Genomic DNA, 20,395 nt, shown 5'->3' with positions numbered 1-20,395 from the left:
CCCTGAGGCCAGGTACTCAGTGTGGCCCTCTTGCAACAGGTGGGGGGTGGGGGGAGTGGGGCCCCCTGGGACCCCGGCAAGCACAGGCCAGCCAGGCCCCTGGCAGGAACCCAGGCCAGGCACCAGGCAGCCCATTCCCCGCCCAGCAGTGATCACCAGCTCCGTCGTAATCATTAAAACTATTAGAAGGAAACGTTCGCTTGAAGCAAATGTCAGGCGCCGAGTTGTGCTTTGTAAACGCTCACAATTAATGCCAATCAGGCCCGGAAAAAAGCCGGCCCGGAATCCTGTCTGTTTCGTCTCATTTGTCAGCTGGTGCCGCTCCATGTTGCACATTTTCATACAATTGCTATAAACATAAAAGGGAAACTCCACAGTGTTCCCGGGCGCCCGGATGGTGCGCGCCGGCTTAATTACTTGGGATTCTGCTGTTCAGTTGGCCGCCCCAAGCTGGTGGGAGGGGGGAAGGGGGACTTTGTGTGGCAGGGGCAGGGCTCCTGGGGGTCAGCCAGCGAGACGGGTCAGACTCTGGGCCCAGACCTCCGTCCCCACCTTCACAGGCTAAAGGATGGCTGTGAAACAAGGAAAGGAAAAACCTGCTAAAATGCACTTGCAAAATTCTCAAGGACTGAAGAGGGGTCCACCAGGCTTTGGCTTCGAATCCCAATTCTGTCTCCTCAAATGATCCAGCAGGCTGATCGCTCTTCCCCTGCATGCCAGGCACCATGCCACTTGCCAGTTGTGTCATACTTTCCCCACCTGTGAGTTGGGACTCTTAGGCCACTAGGTCAGGATTTCAGGCTTGCTGGGGCCAGGCTCTGGGCTGCAGGCTCAAAGCAGGCTTCTTCTCATTTCACTACTACCTGAACCCTTTGAGGACAGGCTGCTCTTCTTAATGACAGGGAGCAGGATGCTTCGCATCTCACAGCTGGAAGTGGTGGAGACAGGATGGATGGACCTGGGTGGCTAGAGCCCATCCTGTTGTGTCTTCCAGGGTTAGCTGTAGGGTTGAAAGGAGATGATGGAGCTGAAAGTCTCCAGCACACAGTAGGTGTTTTCATAAACTGTAGCAGCTGCCATCACACTGCCTGCAGATGGGCCAGGGGCAGGAAGGGGCTCAGATCCCGGCCTGAGCATCAGCGCCAGCACACGCGGCCCTTGCTGGATGGAGTGTGGAGAGGGGAGTGGTCCACAGGGGATGCTGTTCCCTCTCCCTCCCCAGGGGCCGAGCTCTCCAGGCTTCCAGGTTTGGGCTGAGGAGGGAGACACGGAGGACATGGGCCACCAAGGCCAAGGAAGCCGCTGACTGCACGCCGGTCACATGTACTTAACCAAACCCCCTGGAGCCCAGGAAGCTGAGCACATTGTCATTAATGCCTCCGTTGTACAGATGCGAAAACTGAGGTCCAAACTGATCTAGGGCTGCAGAGCTAGGAGGTGGGGAAGCTGGAGCCAGATTCAGGTTCGGCTGCTCTGAAGCCCTTTTCCTGCCTTTCTAGCCCCTTTCCTGTCATTGCCTGGATGTGAGCCCTGGCCACATCTACAAACCCTCCCCAGGACCCTTTGGAGCTCTCTAGCTCTCTGGGATGGGGTCTCCTGAGGCCAGGCTGGCTCAGCAGGGACACACTGGCCTTTGTGTAGGCTTGGGTAGGCTACGCACTGGCCAGGCAGGGCGGCCAGTGGAGTGGGGAGAGGGTAGTGCAGCCCAGCCAGCTAGGGACAAATGCTCAGAGCGGGAATAGAGGCCCCTTTGTGTGGTGCTCAATGGGGGAGGGGGTGCTGCCAGCTGGCACCCTGCGTGACTGGGGAGGCCTGAACCCTCCACAGAGGCCTGCTGCCATGCCAGGGGACTGGCCGTGGCGTCTGTCATCTCCCTGCCACCTCCTTCCACCATTATCTGCCTTCCTCTTGTTTCCTGGGGACCCTGGCTGCTAGAGATGCTAAAGGGAGCCCGTAACCTGATTTTTTGTGGGCCTACTATGTGCCAGCACTGGGCCAGACCCTCCACCCACCCTGCAGGTCAAGGGCAGTAGTCCCATGTTATAGATGAAGGCACTGAAGCTCAGAGGAGACAGGTGTCTGTCCATCACAAGCAGCTGGTTCTGGGGCCAGGATTTGGCCGACTTCAAAGCCATTTCTTCCCATGGAGTTGCCCTTCGTGCCCGGGACCCAGGGCTGTGAGGTGAGGTGCTGCCTCAGTTGCTGGGGTGGCCTGAGGAAGGCAGCTGGCTGTCTTTGTTGCCTGGGCAGCAGGGTCTCGGGCAGCCATTTCCATCCCTCCATCCTGGCCAGTCTCTGGGCAGCGGCTGCAGCTTTAGAGGAGACCAAACCCAGGACCCTGTCAAGGGCTGCCCTACCCATTAAGCATTTGATCCCCTTAGCTTAAACATGAGAATGAGGAGTTCCCGCTGTGGCGCAACCAGATTGGTGGCATCTTGGGAGCACTAGGATGTGGGTTCCCCAGCCCAGCACAGTGAGTTAAGGATCCGGTGTTGCTGCAGCTGTGGCTTAGGTCAACACTGTGACTCAGATCTGATCCTTGGCCCGGGAACTCCATGTGCCTCAGGGCAGCCAAAAAGAAAAAAAAAATGTGAATCAAAGAGTATATACCCCAGGGAGCACTGGGGGATGTAGGCCAGCTCACCGAGCTCAACACCTGTACATACTCAGGCTGCATAAACACGGCCTGGGGTTTCCAGGCACCCCTTCTACCTCCTGGGAGAGGTGAGAGGACAAGGCAGTGATGAGGTGGCAGGGATGTGAGAGTAACTCTTAGGAGCACAAGCACATGGCAGGGATTGGCTCACTGGGCCCCTGCCGTAGCTCCATTTTGCAGGTAAGCAGACTGAGGCTCAGAGAGCTGAAGTGGCTTGTCAAGGGGCCCTGGGCCCTAAGGAGCCCAGGAACACAGTGAAGGTAGCTTCTCAGCTCTTAGGGTCTCCTGACCCCCACCTGGCCTGTCGGGCAGCTGTCCACTGCAGACACTGACCACATCCTGCCTGTGAGCCCAGCCCTGTGGGAGGCCCAGACCCACCCACAGGAAGCCCCCAAAAGCCACTTGGCCACCCGCAGCCCAGGCCAGCAACCTGGGCCAGCTTACACCCTCCAGGCCATTCCTGCTCTGTGCCTTTGCTCTGGCCAGGGCTCCCACTGGTCGTGCCTTCCCCACCCGACGCTCATGGGGCACACACATGCCCCCTCTGCAGGTGACTCCAGCTCTCCTTCTTCCATAAAAGGGCTTGGAGCCCCCTCTCCTCCTGCAGTCTGCTTGCCAATGCGGGAGCCCCAAGCCTCTTCACCTTCTCCCAGCTCTCTGGGGCACATAGTAGGCCTTCAGTGAAGTCTAAACAAAGATGCAGCGTTGGCCGTCAGGATCTGGGCCCCAGCCAGCCTAGCCGGAGAAATAGATACAAACAGTGACAGACTGCATGTCCGGGGATGGGGTCAAGTGCAGGACATCCAAGGAGCTGGCAGGTCCCACTCCAGCTCTCCCTCCTCTCCCCAAGGGAACAGACACTTCCGAGCCTTTACCGTGCTCCTGAAAAATCGGCCATCTCAGTTTAATCCTTCCAGGGCCAGGCAGGGGTTTACTGATGAGACACAGCTCAGGAAGGCAGATGCCGGCTGAGGTCACACAGCTTCTGCTGAGCTTCTCTCGGAACCTTGAACCATCTGACCCCAAAACCTGTGCCCTTCTCCCGGGTGGAAAATTCAGGTGCCCAAAGGGCCAACCAGGTGACACAGTGATCACAGCAGCTGCCACTGGGCCTTGTGTGTGGGCTCCAGAGCTGCCACTTTTAGTTAGTTTGTTTTTAAGACAAACCAGACAATGAGAATTTTAGATGAAATTATAGTTCTCTTCTTTTCAATATTGGCAACCGTGTCACAATTTTTTTTTTTTTTTTAACTGCAACAGACAGGGCAAAGAGAAGATGTTGATGGGGGGATTTGTACCCTTCAGTGACTCAGCATTGTCTGGGTGGACGGAATGATGGGGGTCCCAGGATGTCTCACCGTCCCCATCCCCGTTCCCAGCCCGCAAGAGCCCCTCAAACCGAATAGCCGCTCAGCGCTCCCCTGAAGACACCCCCAGGCGCCGCCTTCACCGCCAGAGGCAGGAGGCAGGGCCCGAGCCCCACGAGGGCACCACCCAAATAGCTATAATCAGCAGCCTCGCCAAGACTTCAAACTCACCCAATTATCCTGCGAGGGAAAAAAAACACAAAATGAAAACAAATTAACATGTTTGCATAGAAGCTGCTGCAGCAACACACACAGCCGCGCACACGCACATGCTGGCGCATGCCCTGGCGAGGCTCCGAGATGCCGCCGCCACCCCCTCTCCAGGACTAGAACCCACCTGGCAGGGCTGGGCAGGACCAGGCTGGGCCTACTGCCCAGGGCCAAAATGTGGCATAGGCTCAATGACTTGATTGTCCCCATACCTGGCTGGGAACTGTTTCAGTCCACTGGCTTTCACTTTCTTTATGCTTTTTTTCTTTTCGGATGTAATAAACGTGAAATTCATTGTATGCCAGAATTCAGCCTCAGTGATCTGAACCCCTTCCTTCAGATGGGGAAGCTGAAGCACAGAGAAGTTAGCTGACTTGCCCAAGGCTGCACAGCTGGCAAGTGGAAGAACTGGGCTTTGAACCTAGAGACCACTTCTGACATCTTCCCTGTAACCACCACATCTTCTCTGTGGCTCCATCTTGTCTGTGGGTGACGTGCTAGACCTCAGCCTGGCCATCAGAGCCCCTCCACCACCACCCCCAGCCCCTCCAGCCTTTGTCCATCCTTCCCTCCCACACCCCACCCCTGCCCTGCATGCTGTCTCATGTTGTGTGTGTGGTGGTCAGGGTGGCAGACCCCCATGGATATAAGTTCAAGTCCCTGATCTACCTGTCCCTCACTGGATGGCTTTGGGCAAGTGGCTTTCCCTCTCTGTGCCTCAGTTTCCCCTCCTGGAAGATGGGGATAATAATAGTCCCCTCTCAGGGAGGTTAGGAGACTCAGCAGGTGACTGACTGCAGAGTACTACCTCTGGCATCTGCCTGTGAGACAGGGGTCCCTCCTCCGAATGCCTTCTCCCTCCCCCTGCCCAGCCCCACACCAGGTGGGGTCAGTTGACCCTACAAGGCCTGGCTTATCCAAGAAGCCCCTGATGGGTGCCTTTGGGCTCCGGCCAGGTGCTGCCCTACCTTGCCCCTTGGAGCACGGGCATGCAGTCAAGGAGACCAGAGGCTTCCTCCTCAGAAGCTGATCACCCTGGGAAGGACCCCTCTTATCTGGCTCCCTCGAAGCCCCGTCTGCCCCGGGGCTAGGGTTGCTGGGCGTGTGTGCCTGATCATCCTTCTGTGTCTGAGTCGTTCCCATGTTCTGCTGCCTGGCACACAGTGGGTCCCCAGGAGAGCTTGGGTGAATGGCGCCTTCCCCTGGGCCCCACCTTGCCCTGGGCACATCGGAGGCCTGTTCCTGGGAGTAGGAGGAGAAACAGTGCTAGAAGGAGTTAGGATTTAAGATCTTGGAGCTCAGTGGTCCCCAGGCCCCTCTCCCTCACCCCTCAGGACCACAGACAAATCCCTTCACCTTTCCATCTCCTTACTGCCGTCTCTGCCCATGACGGTGGAAGCTGAGGGCGGACATTGCCAGCGCTCTGGGCACCCAGGGCACAGCCAGTGACCATAATTGATACTTAGATCCCCTGGCTTAGTCCTCCCCATTGGCCAAGTGAGGAAGGGGAATTTCTAGCCCAATTTTTCCGATGGAGAAACTGAGGCCCCAGGGAACTCAGTGACTTAAAGAGAGTCCTTTTGGTAAGTGGCAGAGCTGGGGTTCAGTCACAGCGGTTCTGGTGTGTGCTTTAGCCCTGGCGCTCTCTGGCCCTTCCTGGCTGCCACCAGGTGCCCACAGTGTTCGTGGTGCCCACAGGGGTAGTGCCTCGAAAGTCTGGAGAGTATGGACCAGCGGGACACCATCCTGTTGGTGATGGTGGAGGATTAACTTCATTGGCCTCAGGACGGCCCCTTTGGCATCCATCAGCCTCACCTACAGTCGCACCCACCCAGTGCTCACCCCAAGGGGGCTTCGTGGGACAGTGGGTGCCCACTTGGAATCCCAGCCCTCCCTTGGCCTGGCCTAGCCTCAGGCTCAAGAGTCCTGCAGACCTGACTTCATGTCCAGACCCCACCAGGTGACCTCAGACAGACCCTCGGCCTCTGGCCCCTCCTTCCTGAGAGTAGGAGGCGTGGCCATGCCCACACCTCTCAGGAGGGCCTTGAGGCTGAGACATGGCTCCAGCACGTGGTCACTGCTGGATGAAGCAGCCCCCTGCCCAGACCTCCTGAGGAAGAGGCCCTCCCTCTCTTCCAGAAGCTTCCCAGCCCTTGGGCCTCCAGGACACTGCTTGGGGTGGGGTTTGCTTTGCCTCCAGCCCATGCTCTGCGCACCCACCTACGTTGAGGAACACCCGCTCTGTCCTCTGGGGGTCCAGGTGTTCCAGGCGTGCAGAGGGGGTTGTTGGCTTGAAGTGGTAAACTGTGTAGTAAAACCAGGTGGGAGAGACCCCAGGGGCCAGAGCAGATGACGGAGAGGAGCTGTGCGCCCCGGGCCTGCAGGGAGTGATGGGAAAGGAAAGGCCCCAGTGCGTCCTCTGTTTGTTCAGTAGTGATTTTTTGAGCATCTGCTCTGTGCCTGGCCTGGGAGTGGGAAGACTAGAGACCGGTCCTCTAAGCCCCTGTTAGAGGACCAGGTGAGCAAGGGGAAAGGGACAGGGTGGGTATGGAGTGGGGAAGGGGTTCCTGCAGGGCCTCAGAGGATGTTGTTAGAAATTCTTTGGAGGAGGTCCCGCAGTGGCTCAGCAGTTAACAAACCCGACTAGCATCCATGAAGACTCAGGCATGATCCCTGGCCTTGCTCAGTGGGTGAAGGATCTGGTGTTGTCGTGAGCTATGGTGTAGGTCATAGATACGGCTTGGATCCGGCATTGCTTAGCTGTGGCATAGGCCAGTGGCTCCAGCTCCAGCTGGACCCCTAGCCTGGGAACCTCCATATGCCATGAGTGCAGCCCTGAAAAGACAAAAAAGACCAAAAAAAAAAAAAAAAGAAAGAAAGAAAGAAATTCCTTGAAGAGTGAGTTCCTGTCGGTGGCTCAATGGGTTAAGAACCCAACTAGTATCCATGAGGATGTGGGTAGGATCCCTAGCCTCACTCAGTGGGTTCAAGGATGCAGTGTTGCCACAAGCTGTGGTGTAGGTCACAGATGTGGCTCGGATCTGGGGTTCCAGGCTTGGCCGCCTACCAGCTGTGCACCTCTGGGCAAGGCAGTCTGTCTCTCTGAACCCAGCCTCTTCCTACCAGGTTGTGGAGAGGGTCGAGGTAGGATGACATTCAGTATGAGATGGTTGAGAGCCGGAGCGAAATACACTTGGAGGTTCAAACCCCGCCTTGCCCTTGTAAATAGGGTGGGAACTGGTTGGGTGCTGTATGGAGCTGTGTGTGGCAGGGGGCGTGAAGCTGAGGGCCGGTGGGGTGCAAAAAGTGGGGAGAAGGTTCTTTTTCCTCCCCCATGACAAAAGTAATATCCCTCTTTTAATATTTGAGAATGGCAAGTCTGATGAAGAAAAATTCCGGCATCATTGAGCTGCCCAGAACTGGGTCTCGCATCGGGACCATCCTTCCCAGGTGTAGGGCACTGGGGCATAAATGACCATCCTAGCCAAGCAGGGCTCACGTGAGCTGGTGCCTGGACACAGCCAAGCCTGTCCCGGGCCCCGCACTGATCGGCACGTTCCAGCCTGGGCTTCTGGGAGCCACCTGCCCGCCCGGCCGCGCAGCAGCCCATTGTCTGGCGTGTGGGGGCTCGGAGCAGCCGTTGTTCTGCACACATCTGATCCCGTCTTTTCCACATCAGATCATTTGTAACCGTCACCAGGCAATCGGGCCCGTCGCTGATTCAATCTCGGCTTTGTGCTGTCACAGCCGTTTTTCTGCGCCGGGCTGATTTTGAAAGGAGGCCCATCTTCTGGGCCCGCTTTTCAGAAGCAGGGGGAGGGAGTGGAGGGGTGTGTGTGTGTGTGTGTGTGCGTGCGTGCGCGCGTATACATGTCTCCCCCCTCCCCATGTACATACACACACACAGGCCTCTGCTTCTGGTCACCGAGAGTAGCATTTGGAATGAGGTAGGTGGGCAAGGGCCCCAGGCTGCCACCCCTGCCACCATCCCCTACCACCTGCCCACCCTGAGCACCTACTGTGTGCCCCCTCCATTCATCAATAAGATAATTTCAAAGTGGTAATGACAGCGCAGGAACTACAGCGGGGACGGGATAGTGGCTGGGGCAGAGGGTTGCCAGCGTAGACGGAGTGGTCAAGGAGGGCCTCTTGGAAGAGGCGTGAATGAGGAGACAGAGCCGGTCAGAGTACCACCCCACCTGAACTGAGATGTCCTCTAGGTTGAACAATGCCCTCCCCCGCCCCAGACTTCAAAGACTTACTCTGAAAAAAAGAATATAAAATACCCCATTCGTAATTTTTGAATATTGATTACATGTTGAAGTGATAGTATTTTGAATATATTGGATTAAATAAAATACATTATTAAACATAATTCCCCCTGTGAGCACTAGAAAATTTATGACATTATTTCTCTTAGAGAGCACTGGATGTAGAGAGTATTTAGGTAGAGACAAAACTAATTGCTAAGGCCCTGGGGTGAGACCAAGGTTGGCCTGTTAGAGGACCAGGTGAGCAAGGGGAGAGGGACAAGGTGGGTATGGAGTGGGGAAGGGGTTCCTGCAGGGCCTCAGGATGTTGTTAGAAATGGCTTGGAGAGGGAGTTCCCTTTGTGGCTCAGTGGGTTAGGAACCCAACCAGTATCCATGAGGATGTGGGTTGGATCCCTGGCCTTGCTCAGTGGGTTCAAGGATCCGGCATTGCCCTGAGCTATGGTGTGGGTCGCAGATGCAGCTAGGATCTGGCGTTGCTGTTGCTGTGGTGTATAGGCTAGTGGCTACCACTCCAATTCAACCCCTAGCCCGGGAACCTCCATATGCAGCATTTGCGGCCCTAAAAAGACAAAAGAAAGAAAGAAAGAGAGAGAGAGAGAGAGAGAGAGACAGACAGAGAGAGACAGAGAGAGAGAAAGAAAAGAAAAGGAAAGAAAGACAGAAAGACAGAAAGAAAGAAAGACAGACAGACCTAGGAGGCCAGTGGGGGAGTCCTGAGTGGGGAAGGAAGTGAGTTCCACCTAGAAAATCTCAGCCTGCAGGGTGGAACCTGGGGTGCTGGGGCACGTGGTAAGAGCAGTGGACCTGCTGGAGGGTCAGCTAGGCCCGATTTGCTTCCCAGAAAGCTGACTGCATCTGTCTGTCTGTCTGTCCTGGATTTCAAAACTTCTGGGCCTTCCCCTCATCCTGCCTCTCTCTCCACCCACCTCCACCCTCCCCAAGCAGCTGCTCCCTGTCAAGTCAGTGAATTTACAGTGCACCCCAGCTCCTTGTCTCCAGGTGGCCAGGGGTTGAAATCCCTTCTGAAAAGTTATTTTTAAAAAACAGAATTGATGGCATATTTACCATAGAAAAATTATAAATACAGAGAAGCACGAAGAGGAAAAATCAAACACCCCAGAGACAGTGGCACAGCTGGGATTGAACTCACGTGGCCTGGCCCCTGCACCCCAGATCTGAAATCACAGTGCCCTGTGGCCAGATGACACGGAGGGAGCTCCCCCACCAGAGAAGGGCTTGGGGACCCTGCAGCCCCCATCTCCACCACAGCAAGGGCAGAATGGGAGACCTGGCCCACTTAAGAGTGGGGTTTGCTTCTCAGGGGTTAATACATTTATGTTTGTGCTCTTGCTGGGCCCTGTCCTGTGTCTCCAACCCTGCCTAGAAGGCTCCACTCATCTTCTGCCCCAGCCTGACCCCCAGAAGCATCTGTTGATCCCTGGCTTAAAGACCAGCGCTCACAGCCTGCTTTTATCTCCCACCAGCCGCTCCGCCCCGCCCCCCTCCTAAGCTTTTCTTCCCTAAGGGCTCCTTTCCTCCAGGGCCCAGCCTTCCTCTGTTCTTCCCCTACCCCCAGGGTCTAATCCTCGCACCGCCTCTTCTGCTGGGTTCCTGCTGCCTCTGGAAGCCCCTCCCCGCCTTGGGCCTCTGTTTCCTCACCTGTACCCAGAACGCGGTAATCACCTCTCTCCTGCCAGGCTTGGGGCTGGTTAAATGAGGTGAAGTCTGTAAAGTGCTGAGCCCATGGGGAGCACTAAAAATAAAAACCAGCTCCTATTAGTGCTCTGAGTATTAGATTTTCTCCTTCCCTGTGCCAGGGTTAACCCTGAGTTGTGAAGGCGGGGACCTGGGGAGCAGGCAGGGGAGGAGGTGAGAGGATGGCTTGGGCGCTGCAGTGGGGCTTACCCGTGCCCTTTGCACAATGTTGCTTCTCCCATACCCACCAGCCCTGCAGTCCTCTGAACACGTTGCTTCTCCCGGAAGGTTCCATGACCTCCCAAACTACTGGACTGGAGCCCTTCTGCTGGAGCCCCCAGCCCCATATCTGTATCATAGTGTTGATGACACTTGGTATTGGCTCCCGGCTTCACCCCCGCCCCCACCCCACCCCTTTGCTGGAAGGTGACTGCCACTTGCCCTTAAGGAGCCTACCTAGATCAGAACTAGGAGGGGAACAAATGACTTGCAGGGTGGGTCCCTGCCCTTGACATCCTCCCTGGGATCTGGCTCTCAGGGAAGCTGGGTAGGGGGTTCTGAGATTTGGGGGCTTTGCTCTCCCAGCGGGGGCTTCTCCAGTATGCATTTGCATGACAGCGCGCGCGCACACACACACACACACACACACACACACACACACACACACACCCCATTCACTCCCTAGGTACTGTGGTGCAGGTGCAGGTCGCTGGGAGAGAGCCAGCCAGGTCTGCTGCTGGTGGCAGTGACTGCCCATCTCACCCCGTCACTGAGGGGCCGGCTTTCAAGCCTTCATGAGCCTCTCACTTACCCTTGCACCCAGCACCTGCTCTTAGCCTCTCCTTGCCCTGAACCAGCACTTGTCCACAGGAGTCAGATTTCCCCACCTTGAGGCTTGGGGAACCCTGCCCCTGTCCCCTCTGTCCTGGTGACCCTGCCTGGCCTGGCACAAAGGAGGTGCTCTGAGTTTCTCCTCCAGCAGCCTAGCGCTGCTTTAGGTTAACTCCCCACTTTCTTTCAGGTCCCTCTACACTTGCCTGTGTAGCTCCCTGCCTTCTTCACTTGGCTATTTCCTACTTACCTGTTGATAATAATTGTAAACGATACTAATAACAGCTACCACTTAGTGAGTTACTGCTGTTACCCTAGCGCTTTATTTGTACTAAGCCGTGGTAAGGAATTAACCCCTTTTTCAGAACACGAAAGCAAGGCTCAAAGAGATGAAGGCATGTGCCCAAGGCCACAGAGTGAAGGGATAATTCTGGGATTTAGTTAAAGGACAAAGCTCAAGCATCTGGTTCTGAAGCCTGGGACACAATACCGTCACCCTCCTTATAAGGCAGCAGGGCTGTCCCTTTGTCTTGACACCCAGGCTAGGTAGGGTGGCCCCATCAAGTGCATGACTCTCTGCCTTGTAATTGCCCCTCTGACGCACACACCCATCTCCTGGCATCCACCTCAGCATCCAGCAGAAGACCTGACACACAGTAGGTACTTAATCTGTCACAGTGTCCCTAGAGATTGGAGTGCTGCCCAGGGAAAATAACCTCAAGGTAGTTCCCATGGCGACAGACGTCATTAGGCTCCCAGGCTCCACCCAGCCCCTTTCTCCCGGTTGCAGGCAGTGGGAGCTGGCCGTGGTGCTGAAGGGCCCTGGCACAGCCGCCCACCCCAGACAGCAGCTCCTGTGTCCCAGTCAGATGCTTCCTGAGCCCGTCCTTGCCCCAGTTTCCTGGGCCAGCCTCTTGCCCACTCTTCCTTCGTGAGACTGTTTTCTGAGGGCCTACTATGCATGGGCACTGGTCATGGCACCGTGAACCCACGGAGGAGGGATGAGGGAGAGCCCTACGAGGTACTCCATTCCATTATTCATCAAAGATTTATTAGGCATCTTGTATGTCTGCAAGAAACCTTTGGGGAACGTGACTTCAGTTGAACATAGAGTAGAATTTCAAGGGTTTTCAAGCAGAAGGGATTGCAGGGCAAAGGCCTGCAAGTGTGTAGGTGAGAGGCGTGTCAGGAGGGATGCTCGCCTCCGGACTCTGCTGCCTGCCATCCAGAATTTATGATTGGTGGTTCACCCTTTGGTCTCCTCTGTGGCCCAGAACCACCAGCATCTGTGGCTCCAGCGCCCCGCCTAGGGCCAGGCCCTGAAAAGGTGCAAGGAACTAGGAGCTGGCGATTAAATGGAGGGGTGTTTTCTCCCAGGCAGGCGGCTGGCACCTCTGTCCTGGTATCAGAGGGAGCCAGGTTATGCTCTGTAGCCCAATTTGCATTTTAGAGAGACCTCTGGCCTGTGGGGGTAGGGTTGGATGCAGCGGTAATCTTGGGTAATCCTGGCCATCAAGGAGGCCTCCTCTTGGAAGGGGGCAGTACCCTCCCCCCACCCCAACCTTAAAAAAAGAAAGTGAAAATCCCCTTTCTGGTGCTGCGACCCAAATGGCAGTGGGAAATAATCACTTTTCACAGGCCCCTTATCCACAGCCAAGCCCTGCGCCAGTTTAATCAGCAGTGCCAGTGTGACTTGAAGATTCCCGGGCTTGAGAGATCAGGAGAGGGGTTAAAGAAAATTACCCTCGCCTCCTCCATGCTAATGTAATCTCTAACCAGATCTGCCTAGCCGCAGCTCAAATTGCTTTTTAGATTAACATTTAATTATTAACAGGGTCCCCTGGAAGGCCTCAGGCTCGGGCTTGGAACAGAAATGGGGGAGGGAGCGGCAGGAGGGGGTGGGGTTGGCCTTCTGGCTGCCTTGCAGAGAGACTGAGTTGGGAGGGGCAGAGGGGGGAAAGATAGGGGAGAGTGGGGTCAGGAGGGGAGCAAGAAAGGAGACAGCAGTGAAGAGGAAGGGGAGAGCCAGGATGTTGAGGCAGATGGAGCAAGGCACAGACCTAGAGGCAGAGGACTGAAAGAAAGAGACAGGGGATCCGGCTGTCGTAAGAGGGCTGTGCACCCAGATGCCCCACGGCACTCCTGGGCAAGGGTCCCTCCGCCCTCTGTCCTGGCCAAGGGCAGTTGAAGGGGCATCGAGCTTTCTGAGGCTTTGTGGTGATGGAAAGGGATCCAGAGAAGGACCCCATTTGGGGCCACACAGCTGGATCTGACCCCTGCTCTCCCAGGCTGGCAATCCAGGGCTCATTCCCCTCCCCAGGCTCTGGTCCTCCTGCTTCTGCTTCGAAGTCTTCCCTGCATTTGGGGGCAGACTCCAGGGCCAGGATAGGGTGAAAGAGGGGTTGGAGGTGAGAACTGTGGGAGGGCTCCTGGCCCCTCCCAGTGAAGGTTGTGAGGCCACGGGAATGGCAGGCATCTCCTCCGCCTATTTTTTGGGAATTCAGAATCCTGACTGTCTACCTGGCACTTAACATGTGGGTTTTTACCAGCTTCCTGTCTCATCCTCACTCAGGATCCCAAGTCCCTCAAGGACAGACTGCGTCTAGAACCCCCCTTTGGGTAGATTCAGGCCTGTGGCTTGCACACAGCTAGTGCACTGGATCGTGCTTGAAAGCCACGTGGTAATATCCCCTTGTATTCAGGCTTGAAGGTCACTCGCCATCAAGATTCAGTGAGGGAAACAGAGTCAGAGAAGGGCTGTGACTTCCTTAAGGTCACTCAGGCCATCAGAATCTCAGGGCTTGGCCCCTCCCTGGCAGGTACAACCCTAAGCTTTCCGGACCGGCCCTCTCCTCTGAACTCCTAGCCCCACTGGACTCCAGAAAGGCATGGCATGACCTTCTCCTCTAAGCCACAACCAGTCTTTGGCCTTGAGTGGAGCCACAGAGGCCAGAGTGGGCGGCACCAGGGAGGAAGGAAGGATGAGGGGCTGGCAGTGACACTGCCCATGGCCTTCACAGGGTCACAGCCTCGCCCTGCTGTACAACACAAGTATGTCCTTGGAGTCTGCCCACCCCAAGGCCAGCCCAGCCCATCGAGGGGCAGGCTGCTGAGCTGCAGGATGCATGGGGAAAGTTCTGCCAGCCTGCTGCTACAGGGAAGTATCAGAGGCTGGAGACAGAGGCCAGGAAAGTCCACTTGTAACAGGCTGGACCTGGGAGAAGGAAGGCAGTTCTGGTTGGGTGCTCTTTTGTCACCAATTTCCATACTCCCAGCACCTGGCATGACGCTGCCCCCCCAGAGATGCTCAGGGAGTGTTTGCTGCCTGACTGAATGAGTGACTGAATGGCTGGATAAATGACAGCCACCCAGGAATGGTTCCCTCGCAGAGGCAGGGCCTTGCTTTAGCCATCTCAGTATTGTCCTGCCCACAAAAGGCCTCACATGTTGTCCTCTGTGAATGTTTATGAGATGAGTAAGTGGCTTCCTGGGAGACCCCCTTCCTCCTTCTCCTCCTCTCATCTCCCTCTCTGTGGTCCCAGCCCCTCCTGGAGCAGAATCAAAGTCTTGGCACTGAGGAGAAGCAGTACTTGGCTGCTGTTCCTTCCTGCCCAGCTGTCTGGGAGCTGGGGGCTAATGCACCCTCCCCCGCCACACCATGAGGGAACCAGGGCTGGAGTGGAGGCCGACGGTGTGGGGCTGAGGGGCTGGCTGGGGTTGACATCCTCAGGCTCTGTCATCTAAAAGCTGTGTGACCTTAGGCAGATTACTTCCCCTCTCTGTTTCCTAATCTGTGAAATGCGGCTAAAAACAGAAGCCACCCCAGAAGCAGCTAGGAGGATGCGGTAAGGAATAACAGACAGGATGCAGATGCGGCATGGCCCAGAGGGAGCATTCAGTAAGTGTGCGGTGCTATTATTAGCAGTAACACGCATACTGTTATTTCCAAGCTCCCTGTTCGCCCTGGAGGTGTGGGGGGTGCTGGGGGTGGCTCCCCAACAGCCCCTGCAGCCAGACAGGCTGGAAAAGATGACAAAAGGTGGGCAGGGCCAAAGGCCCCAATTCCCTGTTCTTTTAATAAAAATAAAGACAGCCTTTAGACATCCTTCTGCTGTGTATTGTTCTGCCAAGGCGTGCAGTGCAGCACAGACTCAATTCCTCCTCGGACTTGGAAAGTTCCTTCCTTTCTTTCCCCTCCTCCCCTGTCACATTTCCTTTATCTAAATCCTCAGCTATGAAAGGGCATATCGACAGCTGGGGGCGTTATCTGGTGGAGGGGACCTTTTCCTAGGGGTGCCGCCGAGATAAGGCGTCTTATCAGCCCCTATGTCGGGGACGGGGACGGTGCCAAAGCATTCTAATCATTGAGGCTTGCGACATTCCCCCCCTCCCCCCTTTTTATTATTAAAGTCACAAAAGACCTTGGGCTTATAAACAGCCCGATTTGCAGATAGAGTTTCAAAAATGAGCAGCGCTCCCAGGATGGCCAGTGGCTGGGGAGTAATGAGTCGGGGTGGGAGCTCTGAGGGGCTGGCTTTCTGCAGAAGGGATGATGCCAAGCAGAGAGGGGGCAGGGGGACAGGGTGGAGTCATGGGAAGATCATGAGTATTTTAAGCACCTGCCCCAGTCCTGTCTCTAGCTTGCTGTGTGACCTTGTGCAGGACGCTTGACTTCTCTGGGCCTCAGTCCCTTCATCTGACAATAACCAATTCATGGATTCAGCCATTCATTCAACACCTATTTATTAAGTGATTACTCTTTGCCAGGCTGTGGGGAGAAAGAGACAAATAAGACATGGTCCTTGCCCCAGAGAAACTCACAGTCCAGTGGAGAAAAAGAGACATGAAAATTGGCAATTACAACTCAGTGTGATTAGGGCTGTGAGCAGGGATGCCCAGGGGAGGGGAGCCAGAGTCTGAGTTAAAATGGATCAAGTGGCCGTGCTGTAGGCAGAGGGACCAGCACCAGCAAAAGCTTGGAGGCGTGAGCCTGCCAGAGTGGAGGGAAGGCTAGGAGAGACTGGAGGCTGGGGGGCAGCTCATAGTGGCCTTGAGGGCCAGGTGAGGAGGGTTAGGCTTCATTCTGAGGCCAGAGAAACATTTTAAGGCCAACAAGAGGGCTCTGCTCTATTTGTCTTTTTCGTAGATGATGCAGATGGTATAGAGCTGGCCCTGTCCCCCTCCCACACTGCCCCCCCCACTCCTGCCTGAGCAGCAGGGCATGGGGTTTCTGGGAGAAGAGGCTCTGAGTTGGGGGGATTGGGAGTGTTGAGAAAGAAATTCCTCCTCACCAAGTGAGGCCTGTCTCTCAGGCTCCTGGGCCTCCAGAAGCAAGAGGTGCAGTGATCCTGGTGGCTGTACCAGGAAAGCTGAAGTGAGGGCTTAATGTGGATCCATCTCCTCTGAGGAATCCTCTATGGCCCCAAGATGGGCCAGAACTGCCTGCACATCCACTGTCAGGTCACTGTGAAAACCAGAGCCCTACTGGGAGGGCAGTTGATGGGGTCCAGAGAGGCCCCAGAATAGGCACCCTGCCCCTCACTCAATAAGCAGTGCAGCCTCCAGCCTGCCTGGGGCTGGGAGGCATGGCCCCAGGGAGGTGGGGGGATGGCTGGAGAGGGGCTGGGATTTGGGGCCCCTGGCACCTGATGAAAGGCTGAAGATTGGGAGGACCTCCCAAGATGGGGCTGGGTTTGGCCAGGATCCTGGAGAAAAATGACAGGGGAGGGATCATGGAGGTGCTTTATAAGGCCCAGAGAGGGCAGTAGTTCCTGTGGAGTCACACAGCAGGTGCTGGTTCTAGGCTTCCAGCCCTGGTTTCCTCTGCATGCCTGGTGGCTGGCCTCCCTCCTTCCTGTGGGCAGCAGTATAGCCCAGTGGTGAGAAGACAGGCCTGCTTCTCTCTAGCCTCTCCCATCTATGGAGGGAGAGGTCTTGCCTGGGCCCTGCAGCAGGCTGGCCTTCCCTGGCCATTCCCTCTGTCCTCTAACCCTGGTGTCAGGGGAGCAAGTGGCCGCTGTTTGGGGGTTGGAGTTGGGGCGAGGGTCTGGGCTGCCAGGGTCGCCACAGGCCTCTTACCCTCCAGGCGGGCACACAATCATCCGTGTCCTCGGATGAGGATGAGCCAGAGGGTGAGGAGGGGCGTGTCACTCCGGGGAGGCGGGGCTTAGGCTAGGTGTGCCCGCCCTGTCTTCAGGGAAATGTACGTATTGCGCACGCACCACCATGCACCTGTGCCGCATGGCGGGCAGTGTGTCCGCGTGTCCCCGGTATCCGAGGGGACCACTCCCCGTGTGTGTAGGTGTGACCCAGAGGGCCCCAGAGAGGCCCACTCCCAATGCCCGCTCACGTCCCAAGTCCCCTAGGAGCGGCGCCTCGTTCCTGCAGTCAAGGGCTTTCATTCCTGCAATAAGCCCCACTTCATTCCCTTTTTAAACTGTATAATTTCTGCCTGATTGTAATGGCATATTTTAAAATTACCAGAAATCAAAGCCAGGAAGTGGATACCGCAGCTTTTATTGAGTCGCTGCGTTAAGGCTGGTGACTGGGGGGAGGGGGTTATGAGAACCACCGACCCTCCCCCATCCACCCCCCACTTTCTTTTTTTTTTTTTTTCTGAGACAGTAATAGGAGAAAATTGGTTTTGAAACTGAATAAAAGTCCCTTTCAGAGTAAATCATTTCTTTCAGGCTACCTTTGCTGAAAGTAAAATAGAGCATAATGAAAGGTGGTTACGTGATTGTCTTTCATTTACTGAGAGTCCAGGACAGACAGGAGGCTGCTACCGTCTCGGGGAAATACAAGATTGGAATAATTGCGTGGTAACAAGGAGCTTGTTGTGAAATTAGTATCTTAAGAAAGTAGTGAAAAAAGGCTTTTCCTCATGAATACTTCATTATTAGAAGAAAGCGGCAGAATTTAGGGCTCCAGACACCTGTTTAGTATTAAATAACTTCCCTTTCATCCCTTTCAACACCCCCCCTCCAACACCCCCCTCCACCTCCGCCTTCTTTTTTAAAACTAGCCCAGCTTAGCAGCTCAGGCCCTGGGGGAGGGGGTGGGGTGGGGACAGAAGCGCCCAAGCTGGCAGGACATTAGGAAGGTCCAAGTTGAACCCACACCTGGGCCCACCTTCTCCTTTCTGGCCAGAAACCTCCCACCCTCTCCCCGTCCATCCAGGGCAGGCCCTGGGTTCCTGGGAAGCTGGGTTGTGTGAAGAAGATGCTCATTTCCATGTGAGTCTGGATGAGTGACAGACGTGGACCTGTGCGGAGCCATGTCTGAACTGCCACCTATGGGGGACCTCTCCACAGCCTGACAGGGCAGTGCTGCCCGGGGTGGCCCTACCCTTTACATCTGGGGTAGGCAGCTTGGCCAGGGAGCCCTGATGGACCTTGGGGCCTGGGCTCAGGGCTCAGTCTGAGACCAAGGCCAGGTTCAGACCCAGTCAGGGTTGGAGCACCCCCTATCCTCCCAGGGTCACCCTCCCAAACACCTCCCCTCCAGGGGTGCTGTAAGAACACTCCAGGCAGGGGGCAGACCAATACTTCCATCAGTGGCAGTTCCTGGGCACCCCCCCGTGTCGGTTCCAGAGATGACCTGATGGGGTCTTTGCCCTTGATGGGGGTTGGTACAGATTTGCTGGCAGGTGGTTACAACACAGCTGGAGGCCACCACCCCTGGGAGGACAGCCTGCTGAGGGAGCACAGAGGGGGTGAGGATCTGAGCAGGCCTGAGGGTGTCTGGAAGCACACACAGACCCCTACACTGTGCAGGGCGGGTTGCTGGCAGTGATTCCCAGTCCGAGTAGGTGGGAGGTGGCCCTGCATCACCAGCACCTTGTCTGTCTCTATCCTCACAGGGACCCTGCCGCAGAACGCGCCCTGCCACAGGCCCCCAGCTCAGCCATGCTGGCCTGTCTGCAGAGGACCCAGAACGCCCCAGGCCAACACCTGGCTTGCCCGACCAAGAGCCTGGAGCTGCGCAAGTGTGAGTGACACGCCCCTGTGTGTCCCCGGCCCCGCCCCTTCCTCTACCCTCTCCAAGTCACCCAGGCTGGCTCCCCCCTGGATACACTGAGCTCCCCAACCCCAGCACAGGCCATCTACGTCTGCCCACCATGACCCCGCTTTGGACCAGCCGTGTCTCCCAGGCCTTCCCCATGCTGTGCTGCCTCCCTTTGTCCAGCTGACTTCCACAAAGCATGACCTTCCAACAGGCCTCTCTGACCACTACCAGCACCACAGCCCCAACCCCAGCACTTCTCTGCAACCCCACCATGTCTGCCTCTGATCTTCATGGTCCTGCATCGGCAGAGCAGGATAAAGGGGAAGCAAATATAGCTGGTCCTTGAACAATACGGGTTTGAAATGTGCAGGTCCACTTAGACATAGATATGCTTCAGCAGTAAATACTTCAGTATTATCGGGTCCGTAGTTAGTTGAATCCATGGATGTAGAAGAACCAAGGATACGGAGGGCCAACTATAATTTATACTTGAATGGACCCCTACATTATTCAAGGATCGGGTGTAGTTCTGAACAGGATCCTGGCTTGGAGCCTGCAATGCTGTGTGATCTTGGGCACGTCCTGTCCCTCTCTGGGCCGTGTTTTTTCGGTGTGTCAGATCAAGGAGCTGGACTTAGGGACCTCCAAGGGTCTGTCCTCCTTTGCCATCTAGGACAGGGACTGAGCCCTCTGATCTGATTATTTTTATCCACCATTGGGTTTCTTTTTGAAGTATTTAGAAACATTTAAAATCAGGGAGATTTGTATAAAAATCCGGATCTAGTGTCTCTTGAACATCATATCAGAGGATCTGGTAACAGAAGCCCGTATGCCTGTATTGCACTATTGGTTCGAATGGAACCACTGCCTTTTTAAAGGGGGATACCCACCTCCAGTGCACCACAGTCCCTACCCTTCCCTATTGCCTTTATCCTAGCACAGGTTCAGTTGTCATTTATCATTGTGCTTACTGCTGTTGCTTTTTTCAATATGTCTTTATCTTTAGACACAGTATAATAGATTCATGTGGTCCAGTATTCAAAAGAAATGAAGGGCTACAGAGACAAAAGCCTTTTTCTCCCCACTGTTGCATAGCCCTGTCTCCTTCCAGAGGCAGCCAATGTTATCAGCCTCCTGTGTGTCCTCCCAGATGTGTTTTGCACATCCCAGCAAATATGTGTATATACACATATTTTACCTACTGTCCTACACCTTTTTTCACCTAGCAATACATCCTATATGTCAGCAACTAAAGAGCTTCCTCATTCTTTTGCCATATAGCTTTTCATAGCATGGATGATCCAAAGTTTATTTGACCAGTCCCCTAAGGAGACCTATATGAACCTGTTGCCATC

General features: G+C 55.5%; 1 protein-coding gene across 3 annotated transcripts in view; it reads left to right on the top strand.

The window, feature by feature from the left end:
- FAM222A (family with sequence similarity 222 member A) overlaps positions 1-20,395 on the top strand; it is a 56,529-nt gene that overhangs the window by 12,130 nt on the left and 24,004 nt on the right. For 2 of the 3 annotated variants that reach the window (XM_021072447.1, XM_001929174.7), the window contains exon 3: positions 18,895-19,022. The exons of the other annotated variant lie outside the window; for it this stretch is intronic. In XM_021072447.1, coding sequence (XP_020928106.1) covers positions 18,941-19,022 — 82 coding nt within the window. In that variant the 5' untranslated portion in view covers positions 18,895-18,940. The remainder of the gene's footprint in view (positions 1-18,894; positions 19,023-20,395) is intronic. 3 annotated transcript variants of the gene reach the window in all.

The sequence above is a fragment of the Sus scrofa genome, chromosome 14, assembly GCF_000003025.6.
Source record: "Sus scrofa isolate TJ Tabasco breed Duroc chromosome 14, Sscrofa11.1, whole genome shotgun sequence".
NCBI lineage: Eukaryota > Metazoa > Chordata > Mammalia > Artiodactyla > Suidae > Sus > Sus scrofa.
The sequence above is the reverse complement of the archived record's forward strand: the minus strand, read 5'-3'. Positions and strand labels throughout refer to the sequence as shown.